The sequence below is a fragment of the Hydra viridissima genome, unplaced genomic scaffold, assembly GCF_058129835.1.
Source record: "Hydra viridissima isolate aposymbiotic clone 2 unplaced genomic scaffold, HvirCarnegie_v1 scaffold_3, whole genome shotgun sequence".
In the NCBI taxonomy this organism is placed as follows: domain Eukaryota; kingdom Metazoa; phylum Cnidaria; class Hydrozoa; order Anthoathecata; family Hydridae; genus Hydra; species Hydra viridissima.
The window spans coordinates 9891586-9908774 of NW_028324302.1; the positions used below are offsets into that span (position 1 = coordinate 9891586).

The following is a 17189-nucleotide window of genomic DNA, read 5'->3' on the forward strand; positions in this document are numbered from 1 at the left end:
CATTGTTGTAATTGCTGAACAGCATTAGAACAATGCCGTGACTTTAAAAGAAAAAATTTATGTGAAGCACCGCCGTATTGCTTTTCCCTAATTTTTTTTTCTTTCAACAATTTTACAAATACCCCTTGTTTAAAGAGAAAATAATGATTTTTCCTGATACCGTTTGAGTGAGCCTTTAAAATGTAACATACGACCGTGTTAAATAGTAGGCCATCAATTGTAAAAGCCTTTCAAAAGGCTTTTTCATGGAATCTTTAATCGAGATTCGATTTGATGAAGATTTTTTAAAGTAACCCAATGAAAACATTGCGGACCTCGTTGGAAATGTTTGTACAATTTCTCGGCTTTCACTTGACAAACTAATGCTAGTAATTAAAATGGAAGTCCAGGTAGGCCTCTATTTTGAAAGATACATGTAAATAAAAATGTTCATGTAAAGTAATAATAATCTAATTAAAAATAAATATTCAATTTATTGCTATAAAAAATTCAAAAGTGAAACTATTATAAAAATTTGCTCAAGGCAAAAATGGAATTATAATTGACTAAACTTGCTAATTTTTGAATTTTTGAAACAACTGATCTTCTGACAAAAAAATGATACTTTTTTTTTTGTCAGAAGATAGTTTGTTTCAAAAATTCTTTAAGATACAGAAAAAAAAAATTAAATGATCTAAAAATTACATAAAGTTAGTTAAGGGAAGTATAATTATTAAAGATTAATTTCAAAAGAAAAAAATAATAATAATAATAAAAAAGAAAAGAAAAGAAGAACAGTTTTCAAACTAACCAATACCAAAATTTTCTATTCCTTTTACAATAATGTTTTTTGTATTAGATTATTTATTGCTAATTGTACATTGACCATGTTACAATGTAAGTTTTGGTTTTGATGTTATAATATGTAGTTTTTTCATCATATTGCATTAAGCTTAAAAGCTTTATGCAATATAATGCTGTTCTGTATTGCTTTTCTATATAAGACAAAATAATTTTTGTTGTTGGAATGCTTATTCTTTTGCTTAGATTTAATTTAGAGTATTAATATATTTTGAAATGTGTGTGTGTGTGTGTGTGTGTGTGTGTGTGTGTGTGTGTGTGTGTGTGTGTGTGTGTGTGTGTAGACACTCTCTCTCACACACACACATTTTCATTTCTCCTTATTTAGCTTCGGGAGATTTCATTAGATAGAAAAAAATTCCAAAACGTTAGATAAACTACTGATATAAATATTTGGTTTTGTCTAGAATCTTGCGGAATTAGAAACATTTTGTGAGCAGCTGTACCAATCTCCTGATCCATCTGTTCGATTAAAAGCAGAAGAAGCTCTCATACAGTTTTCTGCATCTTCTGACTATTTACAAAAATGTCAATATCTACTAGAGAGAGGGACTGTAAGATTTTTTTTATGTATTTTAGTTTCACTTTGGATAGGGAAAAATTTGTAAATCAGATTGAAGTTATAATTTTACTATTCTTTTTTTCTCTTTAGTCTTCTTACTCACAGCTATTGGCAGCTTCAACAATTACAAAAATGATAACAAGAGGTTCATCTATTTCACTTTCTCAGAGAATTGATATCCGTAAGTTTACATTTCTTGATTTCTTGTTCACAATCTAGGAACTTAAAAAAAATTTAAAAATATTTCATAATAAAAACCTCTTTTTTGATAACAACTGAAACTTTCAATTTCTGTTGTTATCAAGTTTTTTTTTAACCATACTTTTTCTTTTAATTTTTTCTAAGCAGTATTTTTACCTTTGCCTTTAAAAAATACTTTTAAGGCTGTAGACATACCTTAAGTATTGTGTTATAATGTCTATATCATTTCATGCACTACAAAACAGTATTAAATGCAATACAATTAATGAAATCAGTGCTGGACAAATCTTCTATCGTAATTTTTTTGATCAATTTATTGTTTTTTCTAGTTAATTTGTATAAAAATATTTTAATATAGTTAAGATATTTATCCAGCTCTATATTAGTAGATTAGTATATAATTAAAGAAAAAAAGTTGTAACAAAAAAACAAACTTTTATATTATATCATGTGATTTTTTTCTTATGAAAAAATACTTTTTTAAAGTATGAAGATCAAAAATATCACAAAGTAGAACAATATTATCAAAGTCATATTTTTTCACTAATAATGACCAAAGTTTTTTAAAGTTTAATTTAGTTTATACTATATTGTAATAATTGATTATTGCAATAAAAGATTACAAAATAAGAATAGATACAATGAATATTACAATGGGTAAATGTGTATGCTAAGAATATGTGGCATCATTTTTCATTTTACATTACATATTAAAATGTGATGTTGTTGTAAAGTGACTTAAAAATGAAAAGTTTCAGCTTAACACATAATTTCATTTTTTTGAAAGAGTATATAACTCAAATATTTACTTTTATACCTAAGACTCATCATCTAGAAGAGAAATGATCATTTTTTCAGATATCTTTACTATTTTGGGCTTTGGGTTAAAATCCACATTTGGATCAAGAGGATCATGAAGATCATCAAATCCTCTAAAAAGTATCATAGTTCCCAATAATCTTGAGCAATATCACTACACTAATCTCTTGATCAGGGTAAGCATGGAGTTGTTGTAGATGTTGTAGATCTTGTAGATAATTCCTAGCTGTATAGGAAGTGAGAGGTAATAACCAAAATCTTAAATTTCTTGTGATATGAGCATGAATTGCACCTGAAACCTTGATGCTGTAAATGACCTTCGCTATCCAGCAAGTCTGATGCATCAGTCCAGGAGCTTAAATGTTCTTCCAATATGATTGCAAAATATAAGCACAAGTTTGAGCAGCTTTTATTAACTGTCTTAAAGTTGGTGATCTAGCAGCTGTTGTTCACAGAAAAAAATCATTTTATTCTTGACATTGAAGAACACAGGTAAGACCTTATTGCCTGAAAAGGGATCTTTAAAACTTTCCTGGTCAATGGATTTCCACTGTGCTTGAAATTGTTTGAAGACTATGATTTCTTGACCTTTACTAGGTCCTGTACACACCAATGGTAGCAGCCAATACAAGTTTGAGGATATGATTTCAACAATCAAAGTGGAGTTCTTCCCAGAAGGTGCTCAAGGATGGTGCAAGCACCAGGCAGTTGGCCTGTATTGGAACTAGTTGTGTCAAAACATATTCCATAGACGAAGTTTTCCAATTCTATTTTTGGATGGCATTGAAGACAGTGTGGGCCTTAGCTTGGCTAAATTGTGTAATATCTGTTAAATAATTTAACAATAATCATTTGCATTCTATTAATTAGTCAATGGTTTAAAGATAAAATAGTAGCCAACGGCATAATAATATACGTGTATATAATGAATTAATTGTACAATATACATTTTATCATGTTTGTTAAACTAATAATGTCTGTGGGTATCTTTGGAATATCCAAAGGTTTAAACAGCCCCATCATTGTGACATTGTGACAGGTTGAATGGTTGACCTACTCAGGAAAAGTGATTCATTATCATTTCCTAGAATCCTCGATGTCTCAAAGAAAAACATCATGGTAGTCCTGTTGCTCAGTCTATTTTTACCAAGAATTGTAGTTGAACATTTGGATTCATTAGCTTTCTGAATCTCAGTCTAATGACTTCTTTAAACACTTCCACTTGTAGAAAAATTGCTAAATGTTTTTGATAGAATCATGAAAATATTTGTTGGAGTTTTTGCTTGTATAGAACCTGTTTCCCTGAGAGCAATTTACTCCCTCCGATACCTTCAGCTTGCTTAATGAGATAAATTTGAAGCCATCTGAAAATGTAAAAAAGAAGAATAATTAGATAATTATTAATAATTATTTACACATAAATTTATACATCACACATTAAATATTGAATAGTCTCTCAATCATACCTCACAACAACACTTTACTAATTTCTATTTAACATTTTATACAATTTAAATTGTAATATTACACATCTCAATTTATAATGAGCAAAAATATATTATATATTTAGATTGTCTACCTTTGCTGCTGATAATTCCTTGGCAGTTTAAAAAGTTTTTTTTATTAAAATATTTTTTCTCCTAAATGATAGCCATTCAGTAATCAACTTTATCAAAGTAGCTTTCTGCAACATTAAAACCTTAAATGGTAAGATTTGATAAATTGAGTTTTAAATAATTTATATATGTAGGTCTGCAAAGTTATAAAATTCCAAAAAAAAAACAAAACAATTTACATACCTTATTATTATGTTTCAACCCTTTGAGATATTGTGCAAAAATGCTACCGAATTAAAGCAGTTAAACTTATTTTTCAAAAATAACAGATTATGTATCAATATAAACTTGTCACACCATAATCATTTCCTGTTTTCAATACATAAAGAGTTATTAATAAACTTTATAAAATTGAATTTGTTTTAAAAGACTTGTTTAGAAATTTGTACTTCATTATTATTTGTTATCAATGGATAAACCAAATGCAGATGTTTAATTGATATACAAGTTTTGAATAGTTTGGCAGTGTTATTTGCCAATTGTTAAAAGAATTTATCTAAATTTTATTGATATTTTTCCAATTTAAATGTTAGCTTTGTTTAAATGTGTAAACTAAACTTTATGATCATCTCCAAGTAAGTTGTGGTTGAATGTAGCAAAATATCTTTAAATTTAAAATTAGTGATTTCAAAATATGGGTATATATCAATAGATGTATTAAAACCTAACATTTGAGGCTTTAATCCCACAAAATACCGTAAAGCAATACAATTGAATGTTCAATTTTTTATTATTCACTTGTAAGTATGTCTGTCTAATTTTTGTAGCTTAATAAAAAATATATTTCTTGCCATAAGTTTATAACTACTTCATTAACATTTAAACAGAATGTTTATTTAGAATCACAAGCATAAATTTATAAATATGTAAAAAGTTATTATATAAAAGGAAGTGTCTTCAACATACACTAAAAAGTAATGTAATATACTAGTATTTACATCTATTCTAAATTTTTGTAGGAAATTATGTATTGAATTATTTTGCATCAAGATCAAAGCTTGTTCCATTTGTTGTTCAGGCCCTTTCCCAGGTAAAATAAAGCTTTGAATTAGTTTTACAAAAATATGTTTTTCTTTCTTATCATAGCTTTTACTATCTTTGCTATTTTATTATATTTGTGTCAAATTAGTATTTAATTTTAAAAGACTACACAGATTTTAAGGTCACTACTTATGATTTCAAAAAAAATCCTTAATAGATTTCTTTAATGTTTCTTATTTTTAAGCATTTTTGTGTTATTAAATATGAAAGTGAGTATATAAATTTTAATAGGAATTTAAATAAGAATTTTTGATAAGAAGGGTAGTTTTTCAGTGGCAATAAAATACTTTGCTTGTCAAGCCCTTGACTTTGGTCTTGCTATAAAGTTTTTGAGGTTGGCCTCAATCTTGAGGGAAAAGTATTTTGGTGCTCAAAGGTTCTAAATATATCCAGAGGTGTTAATTATCACTATTAATAAACTTTTATAAATAAATTTTTATAACTTTGATGTTTATCAGAAAATCTATCTAGTTTTTTTCATCTAGAATTTTATCTGTCCTGCTAAAGGGATAGTAAAGGGGGCTTTATATGGTTATTTTGTAAGCTTGTATTTTTTAAAACTCTTTACTCCAATTGCAATAGCTTTGTTTCACTGGCCATGCTCTTGGATGTTAGTCTTTGGCCTTTACCTCAGCCTTGACCTCAGCTTTGAATGATGCTGGCCTTGAACTTACCTTTAAATTTGTACCCTAAGTCCACGATAATGACTTTAACTTTCACACATTTGAAAAAAAAAAAGGTAATAAATCTAAAGGAAGAATCCAAGAAAAAATATTGAACCTGGAAAAGACTAACAAAATTGTACTTCTCCCATGATCCACCATAAAGTTTGTATTCTTGGGAACTCAACACTAGTTTGTCTGCACCTTTACAGCAGTAAAATTTTCCTTTGAATTAATCAATGATATATTATATATACTAGATGTCTAACTTGCGGGATTTTATTAGACGAAAAGTGAAGCCGCTTTTTTGCTTAGAAATTGAATCCGCCATTTGTAATAAGGGCAAAAGCTATATCCGACGTGCGAAACAAAAGTTTAAAATGCATGTTTTTGCCCGAATTAGAAATGGCTTCCACGGCTTCACTTTTCGGATCGAAGTTAGGCATCTAGTATATATAATATATCATTGGAATTAATACGCTTGCAAGATAGTACCATTTTTATTAAAAAGGATTTTTTTAAAAATAATTTTAAAAGCTTAAATTATTAAGCTTCTTATATCCTAGTTGAGATCTAATTTTAGTGCAAAATAGTACAGCTCCTGAAAATACTCTTTCAGGTTCAACACTTGGTCATCAAATAATCAAATACTGTTTAAGTGTATTTCCCTTGTGTATTTTTTTTTGTTGAAAATACACAAACGAAATGCACTTAAATAGTTTTATTTTAGTACACACTTGTCCAAAATTGGAAATAACTACTCCGAAGCTTCCCGAAAAAACCCTTTGGAGCGGAGTATCTACATATGTTCCTGATTAGAAAAATGAAAAAAATGAAATCCTTCATGACCGTCCGAGCGAGAAATTTCAGTTTAAAAAATAAGATTTTTGCCAAAAAAAATTTTAATTTTTTTTTTCAAAATTTGATGAAAAAATCAGTTCTTAAGTATTAGTGGCACATCCCTAATAAAATATTGAACCAAATTTCGGGAAAAGGCATTTTAATGACATATTCATGTTTTCATTCGTGGAATGCACAACTCAAAAATGCCAAACTCAGCAAAAAATCATGAAGACTGTCGGAAGTCAGTTTGTCTCCTCTGTATGAAAAAATGTTCTAGGGAGCTAACAAGTTTTCTTAAAGACCAAGTCAAGAGTCTGATTTCTCAGGATGTTGACTTTTGTGACACACGAGTCCCACTTGGAATGTGTGATTCTTGCAGGCTGCTTCTGAGGAGAAAGAAAAATGGTGAGAATGTCTCTGTCCCTCCCATTTTTGATTTCTCATCTGTCATCCCTAGGCCTGAGACAAGAGGACAGCAGTGTGATTGCATCATTTGCAAAATTGGACACCTGAAAGCATTGCAAAAGCACCCATTTGAAATGCCACAACAGCCTTTACCATCCCAAGACCAAAGAAGATGTTCTGATTGCCTCTCCTTAATTGGAAGAGGAGTACCTCATCAATGCAATCAGTTCACATTCAGGCATAACATAAAGATGTTGGCATCAAAAGATTCCAAAGTCAGTGAACAGATTGCTTCAGCAGTCATTTCATCTAAAGAGGCTTCTCCTCATGGAACCCTAAGAATAGCACAAAGTGGTGGTGGGCAACCTTTGCCAATTACTCCAGGTAACAGTAACTTGCAAATCTTTTATCTGATAGTAATTAAAACTTTGTCATTGTCTTTGTCTTTTACAAAAGAAAAAACCTTTAACAAATAAAATTTGCAGTTCAAATCTAAACTTTACTTTCCATAAAGAAAACTTGGTTGTTTATGTGAAAAATTTGCTCCTACTCATAGCAATGTTTTTAATACAGGTGCAGCAAGCGCAAAAAGACTCTTTGGTGATGAAGTAGTTCTAAAAGCCCAAGACCTTGCAAACATTCAGACAAACACAGGGCTGTCTAATGCAAGCGTCAAAAAATTGGCCTCAACATTGAACCATGTTGCACAAGCCAGAGTTGTTGAACCTCAATTCCGGGCAAAATTCCATCAAATAGGTACACAACTATCTGAACATTTCACTCACACAAACATAACTGTGACACATGAAAAGTCTCAGACAAAGAAACAAATTGTGGTTCACTGCAAGAATCTCTCTGAACTTCTCAATGATGTCTTGCTCAAAAGACAAGTGTATAAAGAGCACATAGTCAAGCTTGGAATTGACGGTGGTGGTGGTTTCCTCAAGGTTAGCCTTGGGATTCAAGAAGATGAATTGATTTCTCAAGTTCAAGCTCCACCAGACAAGAAGACACTTACATCTTTTGCAGCAAAAGACAGTGGTGTGAAATCTCAACTTCTTGTTGCTGTAGCAGAGGATGTACCAGAAAACTATGAGAATTTGAGAACAATACTATCTCTCATCTTCTCTGAGCGAGTTGACTTTCTTCTTTCAAGTGACCTGAAGGTGGCAAACCTTGTGTGTGGGCTTCAGTCACATGCCAGCTCACACACTTGCACATGGTGTGACATTGACCACAATAGGTTATCACAGAATGGTAACTTTCGAACCTTTGGATCCATCAGAAGATCTTATGTCTCATTTAAAGCAGCTGGTTTAGACATGAAAAAGGCTAAACAATTTCAGAATGTGGTGCATGAGCCCCTCTTGGATTTTTCTGACAATGCACTTGTTCTTGACATCATACCACCAATGGAGCTACATCTCCTTCTCGGTGTAGTGAACCATCTGTTCAAGGCACTAAAGGACTCCTGGCCTGAGGCTGAAGAATGGCCTAAAGCTCTTCATATCAAAGAACAACCTTTTCACGGAGGGCAGTTTGCTGGGAATGAATGCCGCAAACTCCTCAAAAATGTTGACCTTCTTCAAAGACAAGCAGAGAATTGTTCAGCTTTTCATGTTTTTCCATTCATCGACACTTTGAGAAAGTTTGATGCAGTTGTGAATGCCTGCTTTGGAAATCATCTGGATTCAAACTACTCAAAGAAAATTGACCAATTTCAACTGGCTTTCCTCTCCTTGCCAAAAGTAAGTGTGAGTCCAAAAGTCCACACTGTCTTCTTTCATGTCAAGGATTTCATTGATCGTCACAAAAAGTCTCTTGGACCATTCAGCGAACAGACAACAGAAGCCCTTCATCACAGTTTCCGAACCCACTGGGAGAGATACAAAAGGCCTCTGGGTCATCCAGACTATCCAGAAAAGTTGCTGAGTTGCATAGTAGATTTCAACAACAAGCGTCTTTAATGCAAAGTTATCAAGAAAACATCGTCTCTTTGTTTCAGTTTATTTATGTTTTAGTTTTTCAAAAAAGCTTGACTAACTTACATTAAAGCTGCCCCCAACTCAATTTTTTAAAGAGTACATTGTTTTCTCACATTGTTTTCTCACATTATTTCTTTGTTATGTGTTCATAGAATAAAAAGAATAAAAGCAATCTACAGTGGACAATTGTTAAATCATTTTAAAAAAAATCAAAATTAAACTTGCTAAACAATCATTTTACTTTTGATTTTGAAGTTTTTTAAACATTTTAGTGACTTACCCATGCATCAGGGATCTGTTATGTAGTGTAGATCAATGTTTAGTGAATAAAAAATGTTTTCTTTTGATTGCAAAAAAATATTTTTTGTCGCAATTTCTTACATTTTAAAACTAAAATTTCTCGCTCGGACGGTCATGAAGGATTTCATTTTTTTCATTTTTCTAATCAGGAACATATGTAGATACTTCGCTCCAAAGGGTTTTTTTGGGAAGCTTCGGAGTAATTATTTCCCATTTTGGACAAGTGTGAGTACTTATAAATATTTTTAGTGAAGAATGTTTCAAATACCAACTTAATAGGTTGCGAGATTGATATTATATTTGACAGTAATTTTACTTTGCTCTCATTTAAATCTATGTTCATTTTTAAATCTATCAGACTTTATTGAATGGCATCTTAAAAATCTTTCCAGCATGCCTAATAAAACACTCCATTTAATTTTTACAATCTAAAATCAGAGGCTGTACTTTCTTGAGCATATTTTTGCAGTATTTTATCATTTTTAATTGATAGTTTTCTGAAAAGTCTCCTATATTTTTGAAATTGAAAATTTAGTTCTGTGTTTTGTAGAACAAGTTCGGTAGTCTTAGTAACTTTGTGGTCTACTCTAAAGTTTTCATACTCAATTTGCCAATGATTTTAATCAGTATTAACAGTACATTAGCATCATTCATTATCATCTTGTACATATGTTGTTCTAACATTATAAAGAACTTTTATGAATACCAAATGTAGAGACATAACTGATGTCTTTTATTGAGTACTTTTACTGTTCTCCATATTGTTGCTGATCTGATGTTATTCAATCAAAATTTGACAAAACTATATTAGTTTCTTCTAGCTTCTTTTCAATTAGTTCTTTGCATACCTCAGCAGGTGCAGATCCATGAATTTGATCCATGAATTCCAGATTCCAAAATCTATTATCATTTTCACGAATTGTAATATTTATATCTTGGTGGTTTTTTTGATTCATTTATCTGTGGTAAGACTATATGCTCTAAAAATTAGGCTTAAGTGTATGGATTTATACCATTTTTTTTGAATATATTGGTGTTATATACTAAAAAAAAATACTGTTATTTGCAAAGCACTAATAGTATTTTTTCAATATAATGACTTTTAGCTAGATTTAATGTTATTTTACTTGAAGATTTGATCATCATAAAGCTAAAGTATAAGTTTTGTGAAAGTGGCATACTATTTTAATTCCAATTTTACAAAGTTATTTCCAATGCAGATCCACCTTAAAAATAAAAACATTTTATAGTAGGCAACAATAGATTGCATTTTTAAAATCAGCAACCTCTGTTATCTCAATCACTCTAGATTAAGTCAGCAAAAAAAAAAGAAATGTTTTGTTGTCCAATGTTTTAGCATTAAGGTAATAATCTTGTAGAATGTTTAGAAATGGTATTTACTTCTTTTTTGTCTATCATACTGACATTTGATTTTTATTTTTTTAAATAGATCAAATTAATTTATGTTAGTTATGTGATCCACAAAAAAAGAGAGACTATTTCTACATTAATATTGCCTTTGTTTAGAAGGCTACAAAAGTATGCCATACTACTTATTATTGCCATGTACAAACTGCTAACATTTCCTTTTGGTAAAGCTTTGTTTTTCTTTTGTTTTGCTTTAGAAATCTTAGTCCTTAACATTAACTTTATTTACAAATTTCAACTTTATTTTTTTGCATGTGAATTTAAAGTAAGTAATTATTTATTTTAAAACAAATATAGATTTATAAAAGCATTATCTTATCTATATCTAATTAAGCCTCCTTAATTATCTTACAACAGCAGCAATAAGCATTACAATTTCTCTTTAAAAATGTTATTTATATAAAATAAAGTTGACCTATAGATTTCAATTATTGAAGCTAAACATGTTGAAGATGAAAAATGCACTTTGTTTCACAATAGAACTTCACATAAGTTTTATCATTAATTTCTTTACTATTCTCTATTCATCTTTAACTGAAAGTAAGGAGCTTTTTATTCTTTTCTAGAAAATAAAAAAACAATTTATTTTTGTAGTGAACTTAAGTTAAAGCTAAGTTTAGTTTAAAAGAAGCATGAAGAGAATAAGGATAAATAAATGGGTTAAGGTAGTAAATATTTATGATCTATCATTTAGTAAAAGTACATATAAGTAATTTATCCTGTTTAACTTACAAGACATGTCTAAAGTTTAATGTAAAAATCTCAAAAGTTCAACAATTGTTTAAATATGCATGAGGTAATTGCTCTTTTTGGTGGCTTTAAGCAGTTTATAAAAGTGTTTATTTTAATAAATGTTCAAATACTAATGGTTACTTTTCAAAACGATTTTTTAAAAAATTGCTAATTAGTTAATGAACTTTCAAAAATAATCTTTTTCAAATCAAAGGTCATCCTCTATATTTTTCAAAAGTGTACGTTTTGTACTTATGCAAAGATATTCATCATCTTAAGCTTATTCGCATCTTTTGGAACAACTTCCTTTACCGTCAAAGTCACTATTAAAGAAGTTAGTATCAGGTGGAATTGATTCAATAAAATCATTAAAGTTATTGTTAAATGAGGACAAAATAAGCAATCACTGTCTTATTCTTTTTTAATGAAATGTGTCTGCATTAATCTTGTGAATACCACAGTGGTAGATTTTATCACAATGGTAGATTTTATCACAATGGTAGAATTTTGCAAATGAGATTGTTATTAAGAGAATTTTGACTTTTGGAAACTGGATTTAAAACCTTTCCAATCAGATGTGAATCTAAATTCAATTTCAGAACTTTTTAATAATGAAATTCAGGAATGTAAGTCAGATGAAGATAGTAGAGAGGTTGCAACACAGTTATCACGGAAACCAATAGTGCCAAGCTAGCTGACCCGAGAACGCCACCTATATGGGGTGATAGCTGACACATTCAGGTATCCTGTGATGCAAATTTTGGAATCAATTAATTACATCCGCGGAAGAAAATTCAGTTTTAATGCAAAAATTTTGTGTTTTTTGCCCCTTTTGAGAACTGCGGAAAATCTGCTATAAAATCAGAACCACTCAAGAAAAATCGATGAAAATTTTTCCACTTATAGACGATTGCCTTAACTATGTTCATGTAAAATTTCAGCCAGTTTCATGCTCTAGTTTAAGATTTATAGTCATTTAAAGTTCAAATTTTACCATTTTTTGGTACTTTCGCCACTTATCTTTTCATTTTAGAACACTTAAAATGTGACAATACTAATGGTTTTGTAATGTTTGAACTCCTCAGGGTAAGGGCAACAACTTTTGTAAAAATGTTTTTTTTGATTGTCATTATCATTTTCGAACTATGAGGCAAAACGTTTTTCCTGCAAACCAAAGTCTATATATATATAGGCCTTATAAGAGGCTCTGATATAAAAAGACCAATTTTAAATTTCAAGACAAGAAATGTAGTCAGAAACTTTAAAAATAAGCATTCTGTAAATAATTAGCTGAAGTTAGTGTAGATTTAATGATATTTTACTCCCCACCACCTTTTTCTCTTATTTTCATTTCAAAATAATGGAGAAGCTTTTTCTATTTAATGCTTGATGACATAACCTAACTGCAGACAAAATAAATAAGCTACAGAATATTCACGAGTTCTTTATTTACAAATAAAAACTGTTCAGAGACAAAAATAATGTCTGAAAAACCTTTTGAAACAATTTTCTCTCAAACTGTTTTCAGAGATGTTATCACATAACATAAATATGAATTTTGATTTCTTCCTCAAAGTTCATTTTTTTCAAAAATATTTTAGATAATTTCTGTCACATAACTACTATATTGTAGTTTCTAGCATGACATATATGAAGGACTCTAATGGCAACAGGTTTCATAAAAGGAAAGCAATTTACCTCTGAAAATTTCGTATAAATAGTGTTTGTTCACAACAGTGAAAAAAAATTTAACTCTGAAAACTTCTCATAAATAGTTTTTGTGAACAACTCTTTAAAGATGCTTACTATTCAGATCAATCAAGCAGTTCAACAATTTTTCCTTGTACTCCGGATGATTTTTGTCTCTCTTATATCTGGACCAATGCTGGTGAAAATCTTGATGCGCTGTTTCAACTGATTGCTCACTATAGGGTCTCAAGGGGGATCCTTTGCGACTTATGAAATCCGTAATGTGGTGGAAGACCGTGTGAACTTTGGGAGTCACACTTGCACCAGGTATCATGAGATAGCTCCTCTTGAAGGCTTCAATTTTTTCATCAAAGTCCGGCTGAAGGATGAAACCAAAGCAAGCTTCCACAACCAGGTTGAAACATTTGAATGCTTCAATAATACTGAAGGTTTGATGAACTGAATTTGTCTCAACCAGTTGGTGCAGAACGTCCACATTTTTCAGAAGCTTTCTGCATTGATTGCCCTCAAACTGACCCCCATGATAAGGACTTGGTTGAATGTGGAGTGCAGCAGGCCACTTATCGGCGTCAGACCATGCAGTTTTGAGCATCTTGAACAAATAGTTCACAATGCCTAAGAGGAGATGCAACTCCATTGGCGGGATGATTTCTAGAATGAGAGAGGTGTCAGGTCCACTGGTTATCGGTTTTCTGATGACATTGCCGAATGATTTTGCATTGGCAACAACCCCACCTGATCGCTCAAAAGACTGCAGGTTTAATTTGATTGAACCGAGTGTTCGCAAGTTTCCGGTGTGGACAAGACTTTTTGAATCAATGTCACAAAATGCGCATGGGTGCATGCTTGAATGGGTTTGCAGACCACAAACAATATTTGCAACTTTCATGTCACAAGCCAAAAGGAGCTGAAGTCCACCTGCATTGATCATAGACCAGACTTTTTCAATATTGTCATGGGTTTCTGGAAGATCCTCTGATACTGCAACAAGAATCTGTCTCTTGACCCCAATGTCTTTGCCAGTCCTTTCAGTGAGAAGTTGTTTTTGTGCAAACAGGCTTGCTTCATTCCTTGCCGGAGTTTCAACAATGTTGAGACAAAACTTAAGGGATCCTTTCCCGCCGTCGATGCCTAGCTTGACAAAATAACCACCAGAAACTTTGCGGGCCTTAAGTACATGATTAACAAGACTTGGAAAATCTTTACAGTGTGCCACAACCCGAACTGTACCAGAATCTGCCTTTCCATCTTGAATTTTCAAGGCAGTGCAGGTGAAGAAATCTTGCAATTCTCGGCCGGCTTTCTGAAAATTCATGTAAAAGTTTGGCTCCACCATCTTGGCATCAGATGTTTGATTCACAGTTCGGACAAGTTTCTTCAATCCGTTGTTTGATAGCCCAGTATTTAACTGGACATTCACCAAAGCCTGAGTAGTCAACATTGGTGTGCTCAATGTAGGTTTGGCACCACTTGGACCTGAATTTATTAGAGCAATGGGCTTTATTTCTTTTAATATTTTCAGTGTTGAAATTGTGCTCTAACCTCAAAAAAGTGAGAAAAATTCATACTACAAGTTACCTAGACTCCTTTTAACGAGCTGAGTTTTAAACTAATAAACTATGTAAAAATTTAATGAAGTTAAAATATTTACCCGGTTTGATAGAGAGTGGAGGCCCTCCACCTGCTTTAGCAAGTTTGACTGTTCCTCTTGGGGATGATTCCTTGTTGGCAATAACTTGAGAAGCTATCTGTTCTGCTGCCTTGGAGTCTTTTGCTGCCAAAGACTGCAGATTTTGTCAAAACTACAACTGAGAAAATTGATGTGGCAGTCCCTTTCCAAGTGGACTGAGGCACTCATGACATCTCACACTTGGCTCTTTCTCACCAGCATTTTGTTTTTCAAGAGGGTGTTTATCTTGCAGCTTTGAATGTGCAATCTGACAAAGGAGACAATCACACACTTGACTACGAGTTTCTGCTCTCAACCGTATTGAGCTGAAGTCAAACAAGGAAGGAAGTGTGACTTCTTTTCCCTCCTCTTTCCGGCGCAAAGCAGTTCTGCAAGATTCGCAGAGTCCTTGCGGTACCCGGGAATCACAAACATCAAGATTGGTGCTGTACAACTCGCAAATACGTTGTGCCTGGAAAGCTGTGAGTGGCCTAGAACTTTTTTTGAGGCAGAGCAGGCACACACATTTACGGTTTTCTTCATGACATGGGTTGGCATTGTCACACATTTACGGTTTTCGTTTTGGCATGGGTTGGCATTGTCACAATTTCCTTTAACTGTAAAAAAGAAAAGACAAGAGAGTGCACACTAGAGAACTTTTTAATTTTGCCTTTTACTTACAGATTATCAAAAGGTTTAAATTAGATACAAGGCACCATACAAATCATAAAAAGAAATGAAAAACACAATCAAATGCAGCCTTTCATGTCACAGGCAATTTGGATGCATACTTTCTAATTTGTAATCTATTGAAAAAATCTACATTTAAAATTACCTTGATGAACCATGTCTATCTCTTTTTATATTTCAAAAGTAAGCTTTCTCAAATCCAACAAACCAACATTTATTAAATAGAAAAAAGCTTTAACTAAAGAAAACTAAGTAATGGTCTCTTTTAGGTTATTGGAACTTTTTAAAAATACTCAAAAAATGTACCTGACAGATAAAAGTTGAAGTATTGATGAACCCTGATGTTCTGTTGGTGAATCCTAATGAATCTCCATTGATAAATTTTGAAGATCCGCAATTGATGAATTCTAATGACTTACTGATGATGAGTTCTGATCTACATAAAGCAAATAGTTTCTTATTTTATAAGAAGAAAAAGGTTTTTGAACATGTACACAAAAAAAATAAGTAAGGGATTTTGGCTACACAACATAGGCCATCAAAAAATCCATTTTTACCTTTTGCCTATGATTGTTTGAATGCTTCAAACAAAATCCTTTAAAAATGGTCTTTGAGACTTTAGTAGGGAGAAATGTTTAATGCAATACTGCTTAATTCTAATTACTCCCTGATTTGAATTAAAGGAGTCTCTTTTCTACAAAGGGAAAATTTTGTTTTTGGTAGCCTTTCAAATATAAGTATATTAAATAGGAAAAAAAATACTTACTGTGAATTAAAGAATGTTATGAATGCTTTTCTTCTTTTCAAAAGAAAATTCTTCTTTGGAGCACTTATTACACATAAAAAAACGTTTGCACTATGCAAGAAAAGGTTTTAAAATGATATTTCAAAACAAATACATGCTAATCCCTAACTATTTAAGGTGGTAGCAATAATCCGTTTTTGTACTATATTTTAAAAACACGTTCAAAGCAAAAATATGTACAAAAATTTAATTTTTTAGATAATTGTTTAAGTTATACTCCTCTTTAAAAGTTTCTGACTACATTTCTTGTCTTGAAATTTAAAATTGGTCTTTTTATATCAGAGCCTCTTATAAGGCCTATATATATATAGACTTTGGTTTGCAGGAAAAACGTTTTGCCTCATAGTTCGAAAATGATAATGACAATCAAAAAAAACATTTTTACAAAAGTTGTTGCCCTTACCCTGAGGAGTTCAAACATTACAAAACCATTAGTATTGTCACATTTTAAGTGTTCTAAAATGAAAAGATAAGTGGCGAAAGTACCAAAAAATGGTAAAATTTGAACTTTAAATGACTATAAATCTTAAACTAGAGCATGAAACTGGCTGAAATTTTACATGAACATAGTTAAGGCAATCGTCTATAAGTGGAAAAATTTTCATTGATTTTTCTTGAGTGGTTCTGATTTTATAGCAGATTTTCCGCAGTTCTCAAAAGGGGCAAAAAACACAAAATTTTTGCATTAAAACTGAATTTTCTTCCGCGGATGTAATTAATTGATTTCAAAATTTGCATCACAGGATACCTGAATGTGTCAGCTATCACCCCATATAGGTGGCGTTCTCGGGTCAGCTAGCTTGGCACTATTGGTTTCCGTGATAACTGTGGCAATATTGCTAGATGTATATGCAGAAAGTTACTTAAAAAATTGAAATGTA

At 31.4% G+C, this 17189-nt stretch overlaps 2 protein-coding genes across 9 annotated transcripts in view; one reads left to right on the forward strand and one right to left on the reverse strand.

Annotated features, from left to right (window-relative positions):
• Positions 1–227: 227 nt before the first annotated feature.
• The window catches only part of LOC145202146 (exportin-7-like), a 126758-nt gene continuing 109796 nt past the window's right edge, over positions 228–17189 (forward strand). Inside the window, exons 1-4 of one of the 2 annotated variants that reach the window (XM_090082101.1) lie at positions 228–389; positions 1248–1394; positions 1493–1583; positions 4998–5068. In XM_090082101.1, the coding sequence (XP_089938227.1) occupies positions 363–389; positions 1248–1394; positions 1493–1583; positions 4998–5068 (336 nt within the window). In that variant the 5' untranslated portion in view covers positions 228–362. Of the gene's footprint in view, positions 390–843; positions 877–1247; positions 1395–1492; positions 1584–4997; positions 5069–17189 lie in introns of those variants that run through there. The other variant, XM_090082102.1, reaches the window with a different exon arrangement.
• Positions 12100–17112, reverse strand: LOC145183660 (uncharacterized). Of its 7 annotated transcripts, XM_090082112.1 has the most exons (3): positions 16270–16951; positions 15810–15939; positions 12100–15430 (listed from the first exon to the last, which is right to left on the reverse strand). In XM_090082112.1, exon 3 carries the CDS (start codon positions 14583–14585, stop codon positions 13227–13229), a length of 1359 nt encoding a protein of 452 aa, XP_089938238.1. In that variant the 5' UTR covers positions 14586–15430; positions 15810–15939; positions 16270–16951; the 3' UTR covers positions 12100–13226. The 7 variants fall into 7 exon arrangements, with proteins under 7 accessions (XP_089938238.1, XP_089938234.1, XP_089938239.1 ...); XM_090082108.1 differs by adding an exon at positions 17057–17112 and having other exon boundaries at positions 12100–16764; XM_090082113.1 differs by having other exon boundaries at positions 12100–14620; positions 14796–16952.

Bases quoted from the DNA above. Each gene is read 5' to 3' on its own strand.
- LOC145183660 (XM_090082108.1), bottom strand. From the start codon at position 14,585: ATGTTGACTACTCAGGCTTTGGTGAATGTCCAGTTAAATACTGGGCTA.